General features: G+C 39.7%; 1 protein-coding gene and 1 long non-coding RNA gene across 5 annotated transcripts in view; one reads left to right on the plus strand and one right to left on the minus strand.

Annotated features, from left to right (window-relative positions):
- Nucleotides 1–11,247, minus strand: part of cpeb4b (cytoplasmic polyadenylation element binding protein 4b) — a 30,350-nt gene extending 19,103 nt beyond the window's left edge. For 3 of the 4 annotated variants that reach the window (XM_057359815.1, XM_057359814.1, XM_057359812.1), the window contains exons 1-3: nucleotides 10,820–11,247; nucleotides 9,028–10,180; nucleotides 36–126 (exon numbers count right to left, since the gene is read on the minus strand). In XM_057359815.1, the coding sequence (XP_057215798.1) occupies nucleotides 36–126; nucleotides 9,028–10,128 (1,192 nt within the window). In that variant the 5' untranslated portion in view covers nucleotides 10,129–10,180; nucleotides 10,820–11,247. Of the gene's footprint in view, nucleotides 1–35; nucleotides 127–9,027; nucleotides 10,181–10,287; nucleotides 10,407–10,819 lie in introns of those variants that run through there. The other variant, XM_057359813.1, reaches the window with a different exon arrangement.
- LOC130569906 (uncharacterized) lies at nucleotides 10,459–17,072 on the plus strand. Its single transcript, XR_008964904.1, has 3 exons — nucleotides 10,459–10,558; nucleotides 12,061–12,267; nucleotides 14,928–17,072. It is a non-coding gene; the product is annotated as an uncharacterized LOC130569906 (long non-coding RNA).
- Nucleotides 17,073–19,724: the final 2,652 nt, after the last annotated feature.

A 19,724-nucleotide genomic window follows, 5' to 3' on the forward strand; every position in this document is an offset into this window, starting at 1 on the left:
GACACACAATCTACTTCCGTAGACTCTTATTTTACCTTTTAGAGTGTCTTGCTCGGCCCTCATGATGTCAATCAGAGAGTTCTCCAGAGAATGCATGTTGAAGCCATCGAATGATCTGGGACGATCCTGTGAGGGAGGGGAAGATGACAATGGGTATCAGATGGGCAGCAAAAAACAATGATGGCATTTCTCATATCCCTAAGCTCGCTGGGAGTATCCCTTTCATTTACAATACACTTCAAGATGTTGCTCTTTTGTTTCTTTCAAAGAATCAAGAAAAACAGCAACAACTGAGAAATGCAACAGAGGCACTAGACCCAAACATAATCTGAATAAGTGTCAACATCTATTCACTCAACCTCAGGATTACATGACAACTCTAATGATTGATGTAATCTAAATGGTCAACAAACTGGCAGGTAAAGCAAGAAATAGCTTGATAAAATGTTCAACAGACTTCGATTCCATTTGGCATTCTACCAGTGGAGCTATAGGATTAGATAAATGTTATATTATATAAAGACTATGAGATAACTGTTGGATGAACAAGGCAGATAAATGAAAAAGGTCATTCGGATTTAAATCAAAGAGGTAGTTCAATGAGGTAGTTATACTTTAGCTGATGACACACCACAACATTTTGTTAAAACTACACCAGACAATGTGATCACAAAATTAGGCCACGTATTAAAGGAACAATACAGCATTTTTAGGAGGATCTATTGACAGAAATGCAATATAATATACAAAACTATTTCTTCAGAGGTGTATAAAGACCTCACGTAATGAACCATTATGTTTGTAATACCTTAGAATAAGCTGTTTATATCTACATACAGAGCAGCCCTACATACATTGAATTTGCCGCCATGTTTTGTACAGCAGCCCTAAACGGACAAACAACTCTACAACGCGCGTTTCCTCTTCCTTTCCGCTGCGGTATCGTGGTGAAACGGATTGCAGGATGATCCGTGATCCGTACGAATCGTGCTCTCCGGTGCGGAACGCATGTGACCCGCGGATTAACTGAAAGTTTATTCATCATTGAGTAAAAGAGTAAAACGCGCTCTCGCTTGCTCTCCAGTTTCAGTTTCAGCTCCAACGCGCTCTCTCTCTCTCTCTCAAGCATCTGGACGAGTATAATATTAAAGCGGTCCAGATAAACAATGACACTCAAAACTGCTCCGTCACACAGCTAATATTACAACAACATATCTTGGTATGTTACTCACGTACTGATTCGAATTAAAGCATCCTCGGGGGTGATTTTTAGACGATCTTTCTCTCCAACGTCTCTCTCTGCTGGAAAGTATCTCCATAGATATCTGTGAGTATCTCTGCTAAAAGCCTTAGTACCACGGGTCTTAACGCGTCTCTGCTGGAAAGTTTTTATAATATTAACGCAGGTCCTAGCTCCTGCCTGACTTTTATCCTTCTTTTTAAACTTAAAATCCACAAACCTTTTATTTTATGTAATACACAAGACATCGCTCTTTCTTCAGTCTTTCTAATGCCCGCAAAATCTCTTCTCTGCATCAACATGAGAACGACATCTTTTTGTACTGTGGCGGCCACCGTCGTGTTTGGACTGAGTGATTCGTGGCAAATCTATAATACAACACTAGTGGCCGCTGTTAATCAAGAACTGCGCCTTTAAAGGGACAGTTCACCTTAAAATAAATATTCTTGTCATCATCTCTTGTCATTTCAAACCTGTATGGAACACAAAAGAAGATATTTTGAAGAATGTTGGTAGACTAACAACGGAGGTACCCATTCACTTCTATTGTATGGACACAAAACCGATGCATGGGTGAATGGGTTCCGCCATTGTTTGGTTACCAAAGTTGTAAAAATATATATGTTTTGTGTTCTGCAGAAGAAAGAAAGTTGTACAGGTTTGAAATGACAAGAGGATGAGCAACTGAAACAGAATTTTCATTTTAGGGTTAACTTTCCCTATAAACATGTCATGTATATTAGGGCTGGGCGATGTGACGATGTTATCGTATATCGATGATGTCTTGCAAATATCCCGATGTCGATTACAACAGACAGATACCAGACGATAATTGATAATAATGGAAAATACGCATTATAACATTATCATGCGATGTAGGCTTTAGCGTGAACTTTAATGTTCATATGCCCAGGCAGTCAGTAACAGTGACAGAATTTTGGAAACGCTGTTGTGTTCGGTCAGGCTGCTGTTTTCTGCCGGTCGCTGCACAGATAACGTTAGACCAAGAGAAAGGACGAGCTGCGTTGGCAAAGCAAAACCTCATGTTCGCGGGCTGTATCGGTGTTCGAATTGTCCTACCCTGTCAGATTTTCCTAACGCAGGGCAAAACTTAATATGATCTAAACCACATCGACAAAATAAACAGGTAGGATGATTTCACAATGCAAAATACCCTGTCAGATAGTCCTACCATTTTAAAATAAACACATAAAATAAATTTACAGTGTAAATACCCTGTCAGATTATCCTACCAGCATAAAAGAAACATGTAGGATTCATTTACAGCGCAACACCCAATCAAATTGTACTATAGGTATTAAATAATATGTATAATGGTTTAACAACGAAAACACACTATCATATTCCCGTAGCAGTATAAAATAAACAGGTAGGATTATTTTATAGCGCAAAAAAAATGACGTAACATTGATATGCGCATGCCTGGTAGGATAATCTGACAGGTAGGATGAAATTTCAGGAAACCTGCAACATTTTTATACTGCATAAAAGCTATGGTTTATCTACGCACTTTACCTGATGAAAGAAGTCACTGCAACACTTGTTTGTGCGTGTGGCGCGCCTGTGCGTGTGTTTGTTTGACACTTCGCGGGTCCGGAACGAATTCCCTCCCGGTCCGTATCCTCAGATTGATCGTCTGCGCAACGTTGCATGAAGTCAAACACACCCGATATTTTCGGATATCGCGATGATTTTAAAGTCGATTATCGATACATTTTTTTAAACACATCGCCCCTAATGTATAACACTCTTCACTATTCTGTCCACCACCAAGTTTAGAATAACCAAATCAAGGTCTTCTTTATGTGTAATTTTACTTTAATTACTGTTTTCAAACATGTTTTTTAGACGCTCCGCCCATTTACCACTGGTCAACAAACAGATCATCATACACAAACCATTGGTTGAGCCAATGTTGACTGTTCAGGAGTCAAACAAACAGAGCAATGTTTTGATAGCACCACAGATCCACAGTGTTTGGAATATTATGGAAAGGAAATCTACAAACTGCTTGCTTACAGTTGTCTTTGAATATTAAACTGGATAAAAATTTTAATAATCGTGTTTTATGAAGAGCATGTTTCAGAACTAAAACAATTCAGTTAGCCTATTTATTTTTCATGTGTTCCCTAGGAATTGAACCCACAACCTCTGTGCTGCTAATACAATACTCTACCGACTGAGCTACAGTTGATACATAATAATTTTGACCAAGTGGTATCATTACCATTAATGCCAAACATGTTTTTGCCTAACAAACGAACAAAACAACACACCAAGGTTAAACACAATACTCGCTCATTATAACACAAATAATTCATAGCCTGGGCTCAGGTAATGTAGTGTACCTGAGCTTCAACGTAGCAGCTTGTTTTGTCGAGCGCCCAACTAGTCTGGAAGGTGCCGTGATTAACCGCACAATCTGCTCATGTTCAGTCACAATCCGGCATCTGCTGGGATCTTCAGAGCAACACACTCATCCCCCTCAGCTTAGAGTGGCTGTGAGCTCACGCAGGGCACGTATGCTACAGCGCAGGGCTGGCACGCTGATTCAGAACACGAGAGCAGGCCAAAGGCCATCTTCAGAATCGGCGCATGGCGCACACTACACTCCGCTAAGAGCTCTTTGATGAAGGACCAACCCCATAAAGATGGAACCCATCGCTGATAAAAAAAAAAACGTCCGGGCTGCATTCTATGAACCATGTCTCATTAAAAAGGTGTTAATAAGCATATCCTGCTAACGTGAAAGCTATTTCGGGTTTAACTATAATTAGCCTGGTGCAAGGCTTGCTGACTCAAAAGCCTGCACCCACCGCGGGCATGTTTTCAGGTCATCAAAGTTCAAACGATATGAAAAAGTCAACCGAGAGCGTTCGGAAATGGACCTTGATGAAACACCCCGCGACACGTCGCAGTTTTTTCAGGGCCGACATTAATCTGAAATGTCATGGCTAAACTAATAAAAAGGAGACGGGGGATGGGTGGGCAGCGAAGGCTTGACTTTGTGTTTTTTTGTAGGAGCAAAAGGTATTTCAAAGCTGTCGACATCAAATCACTCTAAAGCCTATTAATCCGGTCTTTTCACACGGTTGGAGAAGCAGGGGGTATGGAAACTTTCCACGGGGGAGCGCAATTGACTGCTGATAAAGTAATTAAAGTGTAGAAAGAGGTCCCGATCAGAGAGAAGGCACAAAATGACCATGACCGTTGCGGTATTGCGTCTATTTCACGCCTCTTTTCATTGGAGGACTTGCAATATGACAAACTACCATTTAAAAGGTAGAGGTTTTAATAGATAACTGAGGGGCGTTAAAGATAAGCACAGGAATTGCGCATATGTTTATTTCGGGGTGTCCTGACTGAATCGAGATAACTGGGCTAAACCTACTTGTTAAAATGTACACCGAAAATGTAAATGGATAAGTAAACGTACAAAAATAAATTTATATTATTGCAGTGCAGTGCAGCACAACACAGCCATTACAATATGCAGTACGTTTAAAATCGGACTAAAGCAATAATTTAACTTGATTTTAAATGTCATGTAAATGCTTTGCCTGACTAAAATCATACTAGCCTTTTTCGCAAAATCTAAGCAGACATCTAAACTATGCAAAAACCTGAAGACGCTGGAAAATTGCTTGAATACAAATGCCCATGTAAATGGATTTGTTGTACGGAACATAACAGCTCAAACAGTCTACTTTTGTTTTTAACCTAAAGGGACAGTTCCCCCAGAAATGATAAATCTATTTGGAAGAACGTTTGTAACCAAACAGTTCTTGGTCACTATTGACTTACATAGTTGGAAAAGAAACTAAAATGGTAGTCAATGGTGACCCAGAACGTTTGGTATCCCACATTCTTCAAAATGTCATCATTTGTGTTTAACAGAACAAATTAATGTATACAGGTTTAAAACAACTTGAGGGTGAGTAAATAATGACATAATTTCATTTTTGGGTGAACTATCCATTTAACAAAAGAGACAAGCTGGTTCAGGAAAACGAGAGGGCGAGTCAAGATCATTGTAAATGTATAAACCCTTTAAATTCAAATGGAAATAAGATTGCTGTGATTCCTGCGATATGGTTCCTCTTGTTTTGTTACCTTTGTGTTTCTTAATCACCGTAGAGCCATTTTTACAATTTTATCTTCATAGTTATCGTAGTTTGAACCAGCCTTAGATGCTGACAGAATTTTCATTTTGAGGACTATGTAACACCACAAACAAGTTTCTCTACAGTACACAAAGACCACCAAGGCACTGTGGTCCTAATGTGGATGCCTGCAATAAGGCATCCTGCCCATCCTAGACTTTAGAGAAGATTACAGGGAGCTAAGACGATGGCAAAATTTACAAACCAAAAGAACTGGCTAGCCAAGTGCATAAAAAAACACACATACCACGCCAAATATGGCAAGAGTGTGTATCTAATGTTAAAGAATTACGCTTTTACAAGGCTTTGAATGTGAATCTCTAAATTCAAAATGTAGTAAGCCAAATCTGAATGCAGTGCAAAATGTGAAATGTAAAAAAAGAAAGTGTGTCAAATTGGGCATTTGTGCAGTCAAATCCCTGGCTAACCCTCTGTTCTCTATGATAAAGACGAGCAACAGATGACTGTTTGCCGTGGGCACCTGCGCCCCATATCAATAGCAAAACAAAAGCTGGCCTTGCCAATAAAACAAACATCTTTAAAATGTCTCCGTGTCAGCCTGATCGCTAATTGAGCCTTGGGCATATAACAGCCCATTTGGGTAAAAAAAGGCACACATCCCATCAGCCATATTTGTTTTTCTGTTTTCTTTACAGTGTCTTCAATCATCTAACCTCGTCACCATACCCATCTTCACCATCGTGAATGGCACGTCCCATTTCTCATTTTCTCTCCGAGCCATTGCTTAATTACACATCTCGCCAGCGCCTGTTCATGTGTGAGTCTGTCAACGCGTGAGCGTGTATGTGTGTGTGTCCTCCCCCCTCCGGAGACAGCCTTTGCTTTCACACCAAACATCAGATATTCTTGGCTGAGAGTACACAGAGCCTGTGGAAACTTCCAGCGACATTATGCAGTGCTGGGAATCACATCACGTATTCAACCAGCTGGACCGAAAAGCTGCGAATAAGAGCTGCCTGTTCTCAGCGGCAGGAGCCACAGGTTTCAAACGCTATCAAATACCTTTAGATTGTTGGTTTTCACAAGAAACTAAACGCATCTAAACCGTAAAACTCCCAGCTGACCCAAGTTCCCAAACCAGATGATGACCTTTGTGCGCGCATGGCGCAATAAGAGGATCTTGAAAGCACCTTCTCCTGGGAATTAAGTGCAACGTATGTGACATTTGACAAGAAGATAACTTGACACAAATGAGGGTTGACAGTGAACTTAGATCAGACCATTTAAGTGATTAAAGTAGGGATGTGCACGAATGTTCGAATATTCGATCCGCAATAACTATTCGAAAATAAAAATGCAATTCAAATATTTATATTTTTCATAAGAATAAAAACTGCGTGCGTCACCACGGGGTTAAGTTACCGCTACAGAAGACCTTAGAGTTGTCACGTCTTATTTAACGCTTCTTCACTTCATCTGTTATGATTATATAATATACAGAAAATATTAAAAATCATTTGTACATGTTCCTAAATCTTTGTTCACTCGATTTGCAAGCTAGTTTAAATATTTTAAGTTTACACACCGGATGCCCGGATCCTGTGTTATGCTCGGCTCACATCACCATATTAAAATGTTTCAAAACTGGGGAGCCACAGAATTCGTTAACATTACTTACATTAGGTATAAAAATACCAACGTAATATTAAATGATTAACAATAATTCATTTATTACCATAAGTTGTTCGGAGCAGTTGTTCTTTGTAAATTCATATTCGTTCGTTAAAAATATATTAAGTAATGCTAATTTCAACAACTTGAACATGAAAATGCACATTTCACTGTAACTAATGTTTGGCCTTAACATAAGACTGGTACCTTTTTCCATACCTTAAAGCCTGAATTTTCCTTCTAAGAAGTTCAAACAGGGTCTTCGCCTTCACGTTACTGCCTGTAGATAAATTCACACGGATGCTTTTTGTTTGTTTGTTTTAGCCTATATGTTTATGATAAAACAAAATAAACAAGATAACCATATATCACAGACTGTCAGTATACATTGCGGTTTGTTGATTTTGTTTTGTATGTTTTCTTTTTGTATTATACCGTTCCGTGCAGGTTTAAATGCAGTTTTATGTGTTTTTCTATTTTTAAGATAATTAAAAGCTTGATGTGAAATTGTGATTAATTTATTTTAAATAAAAGAATATTCATTGTATTTTATGAGCTTAAATATTCGAATATAAAATTATTGAAAAATGCCCATCCCTAGATTAAAGTACCAACAAATATGTGATTCCTATAAAAAAATAAGAAACCAACAGTGTCATTCAATGAAATGAAGGTTGTGACAACAAAACCGTGAGGGACAAGTTACAAGGTCTAGGCCAGATGAAAATTAAACAAAGACATGCTAAATTAAACCATCACAATTTAGCCGTTTCACCTCGTTCTGAGCTGTGTGGCCTTGGTCTTTTTGTATGCAAGTATGAAACCTTTTATCTAAGAAATACTTTATTTAATATACTGCCCAAGCATCCACCTCTGTGCCCACCTAATCACATGTAGACACACACATGACATGCTTTCATTCGTAGACTATGCTGTACTACTGCTCCTGTAACCAACATTAATTCAACCGTCACTAACGTTTAACCACGTATCACACAGAGTGACCCTGTCAATGTGTCGTTTTGAAAATGCAATAAAACACTTAAAATTGTGTTTGATGGTAAAACGCCATGACCATCTTCTAATTATTTGCTTTGATGCTGTCTTAGATGCTCTTATGCTAAGATACATAGTAAGCAGCTGATGTAAGATCTTACCAAAATCCAAAACCAAAATCTTACAGGGCTGTTTGGAAAACAAAACGGGCAGGGCAGAATTAGTCATTCAAGCCACTGGGCATGTTGCATTAGGTCAGGATCATGTCAAAGACCAGTAGGAGCTGTTTAAACATGAACAAAACAATGATCTAATTTACTATTAGTGGTTGAAAGTATGTTTTTTAAAAGCCATCGACATGACACCGATGCAGATCGGGTCAGGTCTTCGTGTCACACTTCCTCTTCCGGTGAATTTTCCTCAGGGCGAGTATGAAAACTTGTCCTAAGAACCCACTTTATTAATAAAAAAGCATTATATAGTAGACCTTGAATGGACGTTAGTGTCGAATTATTCAGTTTACTTCTTTTTTGTCCACTATAAACAACAGCAAGAATGATATAGAATTTTTGGTTCGAAGCATAAAATTCACAAAATTTACCCAATTTAAAAGGTTTTTCAACTAGATGTTTTAAACCAACATACAAAACCAGGGTTTGAGAAACCATACATACTAGACAACTAGACATGTAACTAGACATTTGATCCAACCCTTGCCCTGCGTGACAAAGGGCAGTTATGACAACCAATAAACATAAAACGCCATAAATATTTATAATTTATTAGTTTAAAATTCACTAAACCAAATAAAAAACTGCATCATTAAAGCAATTTTGTTACCATTAAATAAATAAAATTCTCAGTTACAGGCTGACACCAACATTAACAAAATAACACGCATCTAGTAAATGTCCAGCCCTATATATCATTCTTTCAGTAGTTACTATTACTTATTCATGAGACAGATATACGCACCTGGAAAGGGAATATGTTCTCGCTCCTTCTCTCATCCATCCAGGACTTTGGGTTGAAGCCGGGACTGGTGCGGGAGTACTTCTGCTGGGCCATGTGGTTGTTGGGGAAGGTCTTCTTCAGCGGAGAGATGGAGTTGAGAGGCGTCATGCCACCATTTAGGCCACGGCGGAACTCGCGGCCTTGAGAGCCGCCCCAACCGCCGTAACCCCCGCCTGGGCTCCAAGAGGTGGATGAGGGAGAGGGCGAGGGGCTCTGGTAGCTCCCCCAGGGTGAGGGAGGCTTGCTCAGGTTGTTGGAGAGATGCGGCAGCTGACCGAAGGGGGCACTGCGGTGGGGGAACTGCGGCGGGTGGGGGCTGGCCGGAGAACGACGATGCTGCTGGTGCTGACTGTGAGGGTGCTGAAAGTGGGGGTGAGGTGGGTGGTGTTGGGAAATCGGACCGATCTGTGGGGAGAAGTTGCCCCCGAAGCCCGGGCTGACGTGGTGGGAGAAATTCTGGAACAGCAAAGGGCCGTTGTTGGCCGACGCCGCCGGGTTGAAGAAGCTAATGTCCTCGTTGATTATGGTGGAAGCTGTGGCGGGGATAGCAGCAGACCAGTTGTTGAAACTGGTTAGGGAGGAGCTGCTGGATTGGGGGGCTGTGCCCAGGCCTGAGGGCTCCTGATAGTCAAAGGGTGTCAGCACGGGGGACTCTAAACGCAGCTTCTCCTTGCCGTTGGTCCCCTCAGACGACCCGCACTCCACTTTGCTCTCTTCAGAGCGAGCCTTTTCCAGCTCAGAGATGATACCGCTCTCCTGGTGGCCGGGGGAGAGTTGCTGCTTGTCTTGGCTTTCTTGAAGTTCCTGTTGCTGGGCTTTGGGTTTCTCAGAGCCCAGAATTTCATCTTGCATGTTGCTGTGGGCACTGGCTGCCGGGAACAGCCAGGTCGAGCCGCTGCTGCTACCATTCCCGGCAGGGGTGCTGTTTATGAAGGCGGCAGGGTTGGCGGTGGCATTCTGGTGGTGGTGCGGCGGTTGCAGGTGTGGGTGAATTCGTACTGGGAAAGCAGACTTGTTGCCAGTGTTGTTTTGCACTAAGACTCCAAACCCGTAATCCCCCATTTATGTTCTCCAGTTTAACCTGGCTCCAGCAGTTATACTTGCTTCCTATGTCCTGGAAAAGAACAAAGATTCATCATTAATCTTAAAAATACACCATGACGCAGTTGCACAAGAGCAGAAGTTGAAACATTACAGACACCGTGGAAACACTGTACTGACCGACTGTAGCACTACGTTACCAAAAATAGGGGGGGAAATGTCATCAACATCGTCTGTAAATCTATGACATGTTCAGGTTTTCGAGCTGTATGGAAGACTACTTTTTAAAGATCCCCGAGTTATAAAGGTCTGTCAGGATCTAATTATAGATTCGTGACGTCTCTCTTCAGCTAGCAGCTAACAGGCTACCGGCTTATTCACCAGGAACTACTCAAAGGCTTCATATCAAGCGAAAGGCCGTATTTTTCTGACGCAGAAATAACGCAACCAGGTACCTTACGCCTTTAAATACCGACTTTGAAACGAATTATAAAGCACTTAAGAGAAAAAGTCCTCAGAAATCGTTTCCCTTCTCAGCGAGCGAACATATTATCTGTGTCTCGAGCTGAAAAATGATGACGTATTCTGCTCTTGCGCTTTAATGCTCGCGTTACTGCGCGAGATAACGCCTATAAAAATACATCGTACACATTTTATCATCGATCGATCATAAATACGTATATCAAGATGAAAAAATAAAACGACTTTTCACCTTAGCGGCTGGTCCAAGCGATGACTGAGGGCAGACACTCGTTCCGGTTATTACCGCAACGCAATACTAATGCAAGGCCTGCGATAAACTGATGATCTGATATTTTAAACTGGGGATCTGTAATCCGACAGGAATGTCTGTTTTTTCCTCCCTTTCCTCGTCTTGACGTGTCCTGCTATCTCAATGACACAGCCCTGTCTCGCTTTAGCCAGCTGCTAACCTTTAAATCACTTGTTTCAACGATCCTACGTCATTGACGTCAATATCAAAGCACTAGTTTAGTTACTGATCAACTGTAACGCGTTCGTTCGTCGTTCTCATTGTTATATTTGCGTGTCTCTGTCTTTTTTTTCACCGGCGCACTGCTTCTCCCCTCACTGCTCTGCCGCTGCTGTCTTTCTCTCCACAGCGCAATCTACTGAAGCCAAATGACAAGGAGACCCAGTCCACACACACTTCCGGTTAAAACTCCGCCTCCGTCAGAGCAGACCCCGCCCACGGGATGTCCCGTGCCGTTTTTTCCGCCCACGCTGGCGGAAAACTCGGCGTTTAATTGGCTAAAGCGCAAGTTATTCCCCGCCTTCTTTTCTCTCATTTGGATGCGATTCATAAAATGTTGCTGCCCTTTAAGGTCATGTGAGTAAATCCCCGCCCTATAAGGTCAACACGGCTCCTAATTATTTTGCAGTTGTTTCATTATTGTACAGGTACTTTAAGGACAATTAACCTACAGTAACCATAGTTTAACCATGCTATATTTAAACATTGATCAATCCATCAAAAAAGTATATGGTTACACTTTCAAATTAATAAAACGATGGTTAATTTTAAATAATCTAGGTGTTGTGTGTGGGGTGTGTATCAAATCACATAAATCTGACTAAATTTTCATTTTCCACATCTAATTTCCATTTGGTTTTCTGTATAGCCTACTTTTTTGCTTGGCTAAAACGTCTTAAGGTTTTTATTTTTTTGTAGTAATGTCATTTAATACTAGAATGAACTTGAACGCTTGAAGTTTGTAAGCCCTACACAAGCCCCCTCTTAAGAGGATATTTATGCAACACGTTTGACTTGTAAATGCCCCCATGCAATTTTCCTGAAATTCCACTCATTCCCTAGTGACAAAATCATGTGCCGTGTTTGAATGTGTGTCCTTTCCTGAGACCCTGGAATGAATTGGAATGTAGCTTCTCTCGGTTGTGATGACACCTGCATGCGCCCTTCTTCTCTGTTTTAAGCGACCTGGATCAATCTCATTACCAGTGTTCCTGCAAACTGATGGCTGAGAGAGCAGGAAGGAGAGTGACTTTGAATACAACAGCTGTGCCCTCCTCAGACAAAGATCTCATTAAGGCCTGCTGCTGCCACTGCTGCTGTTTTCGCTCCATAATGGAGATCTTCCACCAGCATCATTGTTTCATTTGTTCTGGGACTTCTCATAAAACGTAAGGTTTACAACAATACATTGAAGCACATAGGGAGGCTTATTGGGCTGAGATAGGAGACAACACGTATAAGATTTAGTGAGAGAAGGCAAAAAATAAACAAAGCAGATGTTTTCAATTCATATGTATCATATTTTTATTTTTAGCTTCTGTGTCATTGATTGTAGCTTCTCTCCTGTTGATTTATGCTTATGGCATATTGATCGAAGAAGTATTGGTTTATAATGATCAGTAGCCTGTAATTATCGTGAAAAAGAACAGACAGAATGATCTGGACACAAGAGATATGAAGATAGCATGGCTATCCTATCACTTAGGACCTCAAGAGGCATGTAATAATGATCATTATTGGCAGTAATAACATACATTTGTATGTACAAACATTTATATTTATGCTTTTGGCATTTGCTGTTTTCCAAAGGGACGTTTAAGTTTTATATATGTTATCATTTATATGCATTTCTGAACCACGACGACCAATAAGACAACTATAACAATAACTACATTAGTATCCACACCAATGGACAATAATGATATGATATTTTTTACATTTTAAATGAACTTTGACTGGCTTTCAGTGTTTTTCAATTCAATTCAATACTTCATGTACTTCTATAGCGCTATTCACAGTATTGCATTGTACCAAAGCAGCTTTACAGTAGAGAAGCAAAGTACTAGCAAAGATAAAAATGTATAAAAAGTATATTAAATATACAAGATAAATGTATATTATAATGTAGAATCACAAGTAGTACATTGTTTGTATAACTGTGAAACTCAAAATATCAATCAAGATATAAATTTCAAAAATGTCTGTAGGACAGTCATTGGAATGTTGTAATAATGTTGCTATTAAGAAATATGAATATCAAAAAATGAGCTTCGCAATATTACCATTAATACCTTATATAATGTCTGATTTACAATCTTTCTGTAACTACTGTAACTCTACTATATTTTTCTATTAATGCTAAATGTACATTTTATATATATCTAAAGGAATAGTCCACCCAAAAATGAAAATTCTGTCATCATTTACTCACCCTCAAGTTGTTCCAAACCTAAATTTCTTTGTTCTGCTGAAAACAAAGAAAGATATTTGAAAGAATGTTGGCGATTCTCAGTTCTGGGACATCATTGACTACCATATTGTTCCTCCATATTGAATCTTAAAACATTATTGTCCTTGGCGTGAATGGACCTTAACAAGACCACAGATGTGATTGAAACACTCGCCCACTGTCATGTCGGACATCTATTTATAGAATTTATCCTGGCTCAGATTTCTAAGAAAGACAGACATCTGTATGGTGTCTACCATAAGCCTCATCTTTTGCTGTCTCCTATAAGGCGAAGTGCTTTGAATGGCGTCTAATTAAATCCCGATACACGTTTCTATTCCTTAACTCCATTCCTCACCGCTCATCTCACATTAATTAGGAAAGTTTAATAGTAACCCCAGCGAAATTAGCAATTAACTGTCGCTGTATAGGCTACCTATCCCCTCGATCTCCGATTTACAGCATGGTGTCTGCCAAGTCTTGAGTGTTCAGTCATTGTGACTACTCATAGGGGAAGACAGTAAGTTACATCTGATATGCACTTCTCTTTTAATGTGGAATGAAGATGCAGGCATGTTGATAAATGGATTTAAAGGGAGGGACAAAACCTGTCAGACTGGCTTTAATGGAAACACACCTATCCAGCGCAGCTCAAATAACCACCATGCAAAATTATTCAGGCTGTCGAGCACATTTACATTTATTAGGACTATTTGAATGAGGTTGGTGTGTTTGAAAAAGCAGATGTGCGCTCGTGTCTCGCTGCAAAGATTCTGCGCGCGACCCTGGTCGGTCTCCGGTTTCATTCGCCGCAGCGCCGGCGATGAATAAAACATTGAATCCGTTGAAACATTAATCACCCCTACCTAAGGCATAATTATGCCACAATATGAATACGTTCCTCAAGAGAGAAAAACGTGATCGTAACGAAGATGCATTGTGTAATACGGCAAGGGCATATTTATCTAGCATAAACAAAGCGCTGTAAATTGATCGAGTTTTCAGCTTAATTAAAGCTAACAGGAAGGACGAGCCAAAATGGCTGCGCTCATGCACATTTGGTTTACTCACCAATCCCTCGTTTTGTAATCCTTTTATTGACCTCCATTATTTATTTTTGATACATTACTAAAAAGGGCTCGGCATGCAAATGCTACACGATTTGGCGTGGCACTCTCTACGCTTGTGCACATTGTTCTCCGCTATTTGTTCTTGCCGGACTCCCTGAGGGATAAAATCCTAATTAAACTGAAGAGGCCGAGGCAGTCAGTTGCGCCCCGCTTATGGGAAGGAATGCGGCTAGGCAAGCGTTCACGTCAGAAATGCATTTAAGATTTCATTAGTCCTCTGGGTCCTGAGATGAATAAATTAAAGTCGAGCGGCCTGGCGTACGTATGCGTATAGACGTGTGTATGAGAAGACATATCGAGCGTGTGTTAATTGTCAGGTTGAATTTATATGATTGCCATGTGACCTCACAGTCCTAGATATTATCCTAGTATACGTTTCTAAGTGACAGTAGCCTAGTGATGGATATGTCCAAATACAATATTACAGGGTTCCAAAATGATATAACTCATTCTTTCTCTCCCTCCCCAGCCCCACAAAACGCTGACACGGCCGATCGGCCTGGGTGGCTGACGGCAAAATGCTGAGTCAGCCTGGACCGCACCATCCTCCCCAGCAGAGATGCTTGGAGTGGAGCCTCATCAATAATGAAACGTTCCCTTAGCCGAGAGCCACAGCCGGGGCTCAGGTCTCTGCATCATGAAGCTTCTAAAGAGTATCTCATCGTTCTCTGCTGTATTCAGGCTCCAGAATCGATGTGGCATGGCTAAGCTTTTCTATCAGTCCAATGTCGGTGGGATTCATGTGGTCTATAACTGAAGGATGATGCAAAACGCACTGGTAATCGAGATACCAGGGGGCATTTTGGGATTGGAATAATTATTCAAAGCCATAATATTGCTCCAGCTGAATAAAAAAAAAAGCAAAATGAGGTGGTTTCCCTAGGCTTAATGCAGCCTAATTTCCTCACACGTTTGTTGTTGGCCTACTTAAACATGGGTGTTTCTGTTTGTGTGTGCTCTAAACGCAGTAAGTAGCATTAAATTACAGAGAGCAAGAGAGACAGTGAGATGCCCTACAAACCCTCAAAAATCAAAGCCCGGTTTACTGTAACCACATCAACATTAAAGGTCCAAGGCGTACATTTTTTGGAGGATCTATTAACAGAAATGCAATATAATATACATAACTATGTCCTCAAAGGTGTATAAAGACCTTACACAATGAAGCTTTATGTTTTTATTATCTTAGAATGAGCTATTTCTATCTACATAGTACATACACCATGGGTCCCCTTGCATGAAATTTGCCATGTTGTTTCTACAGTAGCCTTAAACGGACAAACTGCTCTACCGAACGCTTTTCGTAAATACGTTATCTCCTTCGACAAAGAAGCGAAAATGTGACGACATCTTAGTCCTGCGTCAGCCACCGTAGTGCTTCAAAAGAGAGGGGTGGTGGTGGAGTGATCCGTTGGATGCAATTCGTAACCTCACCGCTAGATGCAGCTAAATTTCATACACCGGACCTTTAGAAGAAGCATATTTCTTAAAATATTAAGATTAGCCGTCAACCTTCATACAGTTTTCTGTGGTTTATTTCTAAATGTGTTCTCCTCCCAAATATGAACCATTTCGGTTTGCCATTTAGACCGCACTGTAAGCAAGCTTTAATAATCTTTTTTTATTTATTTCCCATTCCAATATTATAAATGTCCACAACATTCCCTTTATATGGTGCGTGATGTTAAAATACTTCATCTTATCACAATGTATTTTTCATACCCCTGTTTCGATATATTGATTATGCGTGACCTTTTTATTGTCATTGTGTGGCTTTGGTAAAAAGGGATTGATTTTCCACCCAGCTATGTCCATAGACCTCGGTTCGTAGGGTTCACAACAAGGGCACTTAATGGTTGGACTGTTTTAGGACATAGGTCATGGATTAGCTTTAGGAGTGCATTCAGTGCTACTATTCAATTTCTGTTACTTTTGTTACTGGTACATTACATTAACCTTAAATTCCTTTTATCATTCATTCATTTTTTGCATAGTTTTTGTGTATTGTATTGCAGAATGAACTTTGTCTGAGATAGTTTGAGTTGTTGTTGTTTTTTCATTGCACAACAGTGATATTCAGGCTGCTATGGGGTTTAGTGTAATTTTATGCTCTAGTTATGCCTTTTATCATTCTACTTTTAGTATGGAGTTTCAGAAAGTACCCATGAAAGTACCAACAAAACTCATAAAATAGGAGTTCACCTTCAGAGACATGTGTACTTTGTTGAAAAGTAAGTTTATGTTGCCCAGATAACATCACAAAATGTTTGTGATGTATATTCATACCCTGACTTTTTAAATGATATCTGTCTGTATAAGGTATTTCAAAGTGCTGTTAACATGATGCTTTTAGCTACATACTGTATATTATTCACACAGGATGGTGATTTACATGTAAACATACCCTTTAATATTAAATAGGGATGTACCCATACCATTTTTTAAAGACTGAGTACGAGTACCGATATTTGTTTTCTGGTGCTCGTCGATATCGATGCCCAATACCGATGCCTGTACCTTTTCACAACACAGTTAGACTAATAAAAATAGAATAATTACACACAACTTACACACATTATGAAAAAAAAAAAAAATTATGTGCTTTTCACAAACTTTCAAAGCAAATTTCAGTCAGTTATGTCACATGAGGTATCGGAGCATTTTAACGAGTACGAATACGAGTACATGAGCTTAGTATTGGGCATTCCTAATATTAATACAACACAAATAAATTAAAACTAAAAATAACCTTTGCTTTATATTTATTTTACATTAAAAGCTGCTGTTTTCATTCTGCCTTACCCACAATTTCGATGTAATTTGTAGCCCCAGCGAGAGACAGATGGTGTGATGCCATATATCAGAGCAGCAATCTGCACTCCCATCAAACATTTACACATTTCACCTCCCTTTCTGCAGAGAACACGCAGACATTTAATGTGCACGTTTTGTGGGGACTTTCCATAGACAATGACTTTTTTACTGAACAAACTAATTTGTCCTCTCACAAAACCTTTGTTTGGCATTTATAAATAAGCATTATTTAATATGTTTAATTAATAATTAGTATGTTTAATAACAATAATTAATTGGTGGATACATTGTGGGAACACAATGATAGATTAACCTCTACACATATGCTGGCACTACCCTTGTAAGGTGCACTGTTTATTCCAGTCCTGTTCTCTCTAATCTCTGGATCTCTGTGGATTCCCCTTCCCCCTCTCATGTTCAGTACAGCTCCTCAAAGAAGCTCCTGGGAAGATGACTGCTGCATTTTTTCAGACTCCGTCCAAGAGCTGAATGGGTCATATAGAGGGCAATCAAATTAATACGTGTAATAATACATAATGCATACATTAATACGTACCAAAACTGATTCATATGAATTGCCACCAGATGTTTTGTGTTAGGAAACTATGGTACTATGGTTTTGTTATAGTGAAAGTATGTTTTTGGTGGGTTGGTCACCATAGTAACACTTTACAAAAAGCTTGCATTTGTAATGCATTAGCTATAGCTAAAATGAACTACCAATGAGCAATCTAGTTGGTTAGCTCATTGTGCATTATAGGGGTCATATGGTGCGAATACGTGTTTTTCTGTGTCTTTGGTGTGTTATAAGTTGCCCATGCATGTATTAGACACGTAAAATTGCAAAAATTAAAGTGTCGGAACAAAAGATGCATTCTAAGCGAATGCTCACCCAGACCTGCCTGAAACGCCTCGTGTAACCACACCCCCACAAATCTACATCAGTTCGTGGTATGATTTGACTAAGACCGCCTAAATGTACACGCAAGTAAGGTGGGCGTACCTGTCAGCACAATTGCTTTGAAACTGATGTTCCAAATATGGTAAGAGGCGTTACATTTCCGTCACACGCTTGCAGTATTCGACCAATCACAACGCACTGGTTAACTGGCCAATCATAGCACACCTCGCTTTTCAGAGTGATGAGCTTTGTAAAATATCTGCGCGTTTCAGAGAGGCGGAGCAAAGAGGAGATACAAACATGCACGGTATGTGGAAAATACAGCGTTTACCTTAAATCGTGTATACACATTGCATTACATCTAAAACAATCGATAATATTCATTTTAGCCCTGTCATATGACCCCATTAACTTAATTAACTTAACAGTAATAGCATTTTATTTCAAAAATGTATTAGCAAATGAGCTAGAAGTATTGTTCATTTTTAGTTTATGTTAGCCGATGCATTAACCAATGTTAACAAATACAACAATAAAAATAGTGTTGACTTTCCATTTGTATTAACATTTTGTGGCAAATACCGTAGTTAAACTATAGTTACTGTGGCAAAGCCAGGGTTAATGTTTTGTAGGAGAACAGAAACAAGAGTGCTTTATTTTATATAATCATATCCTTGTCAATTGGATTGAGCACATAATATCTTGTGGTGAATATTGAATTGAGTGTCTAATGTAAGTTGCACTATTGATGAAAGTTATTTATTTATAGATTGAAGTTATATAAGTTTGGTGGATCATTATACTGTTATACATTATACACTTATTACACTTATAAACATTTTTTAAAATATTAATTCTTGGACACTTTCTGGTTTGCAGCTTGAAGAATCGTTCGAATAGCATGGTATATGAATAAGGTAATCATTAAATATCTCACAATGGCATTAGCATTAAACTATTGAGATTACCATAATGCATAACTGCATCAGCAACAGAATAATGCAGTGACATTTGCACGCTAAAATGCCCATGCATGGCCTTCAAAACAACCATTTCATTTACGTGGTTACAATGTCGCTTCCCTGAATTGTGCTATGAATATAGATATAAGTGCATTCCATTCAAAATAAGAGATTGACTGTTGTTTAAATCTTAATGTCTACAGAGACAAATTCTAATCGTGCAGTCTCCAAGGCTACTGTGGAAGTAAAGGCGTGGGATGCGGTGATGCACGGAGCGAAGGTCCGCTGTACATGTGTGGGGTGGCATGCGGCACAGAGCGGGAGCGTCACAGTGAGATGCATTGATGCATTCAGCGGGGCAGACGCACAGGCCAGAGCTGCAGCATTGAACACACAACCGTCCCCTGGGCGACCTGCTGACAGAGACAACACTGCAACAAAATCAGGCCAGTTGGACTGGTTGTGGATGAGTGGTTTAGTGACTCGATACAAAAAAAAACATAATTATGGCATATGTAACCAGCGCCCTGTTGTAGAAATGATGATGTAGATTGAGCAAGAAGGATGAGGCGATACGATTTTTAACATC

This window comes from Triplophysa rosa, linkage group LG19 (assembly GCF_024868665.1).
Source record: "Triplophysa rosa linkage group LG19, Trosa_1v2, whole genome shotgun sequence".
NCBI classification, from domain to species: domain Eukaryota; kingdom Metazoa; phylum Chordata; class Actinopteri; order Cypriniformes; family Nemacheilidae; genus Triplophysa; species Triplophysa rosa.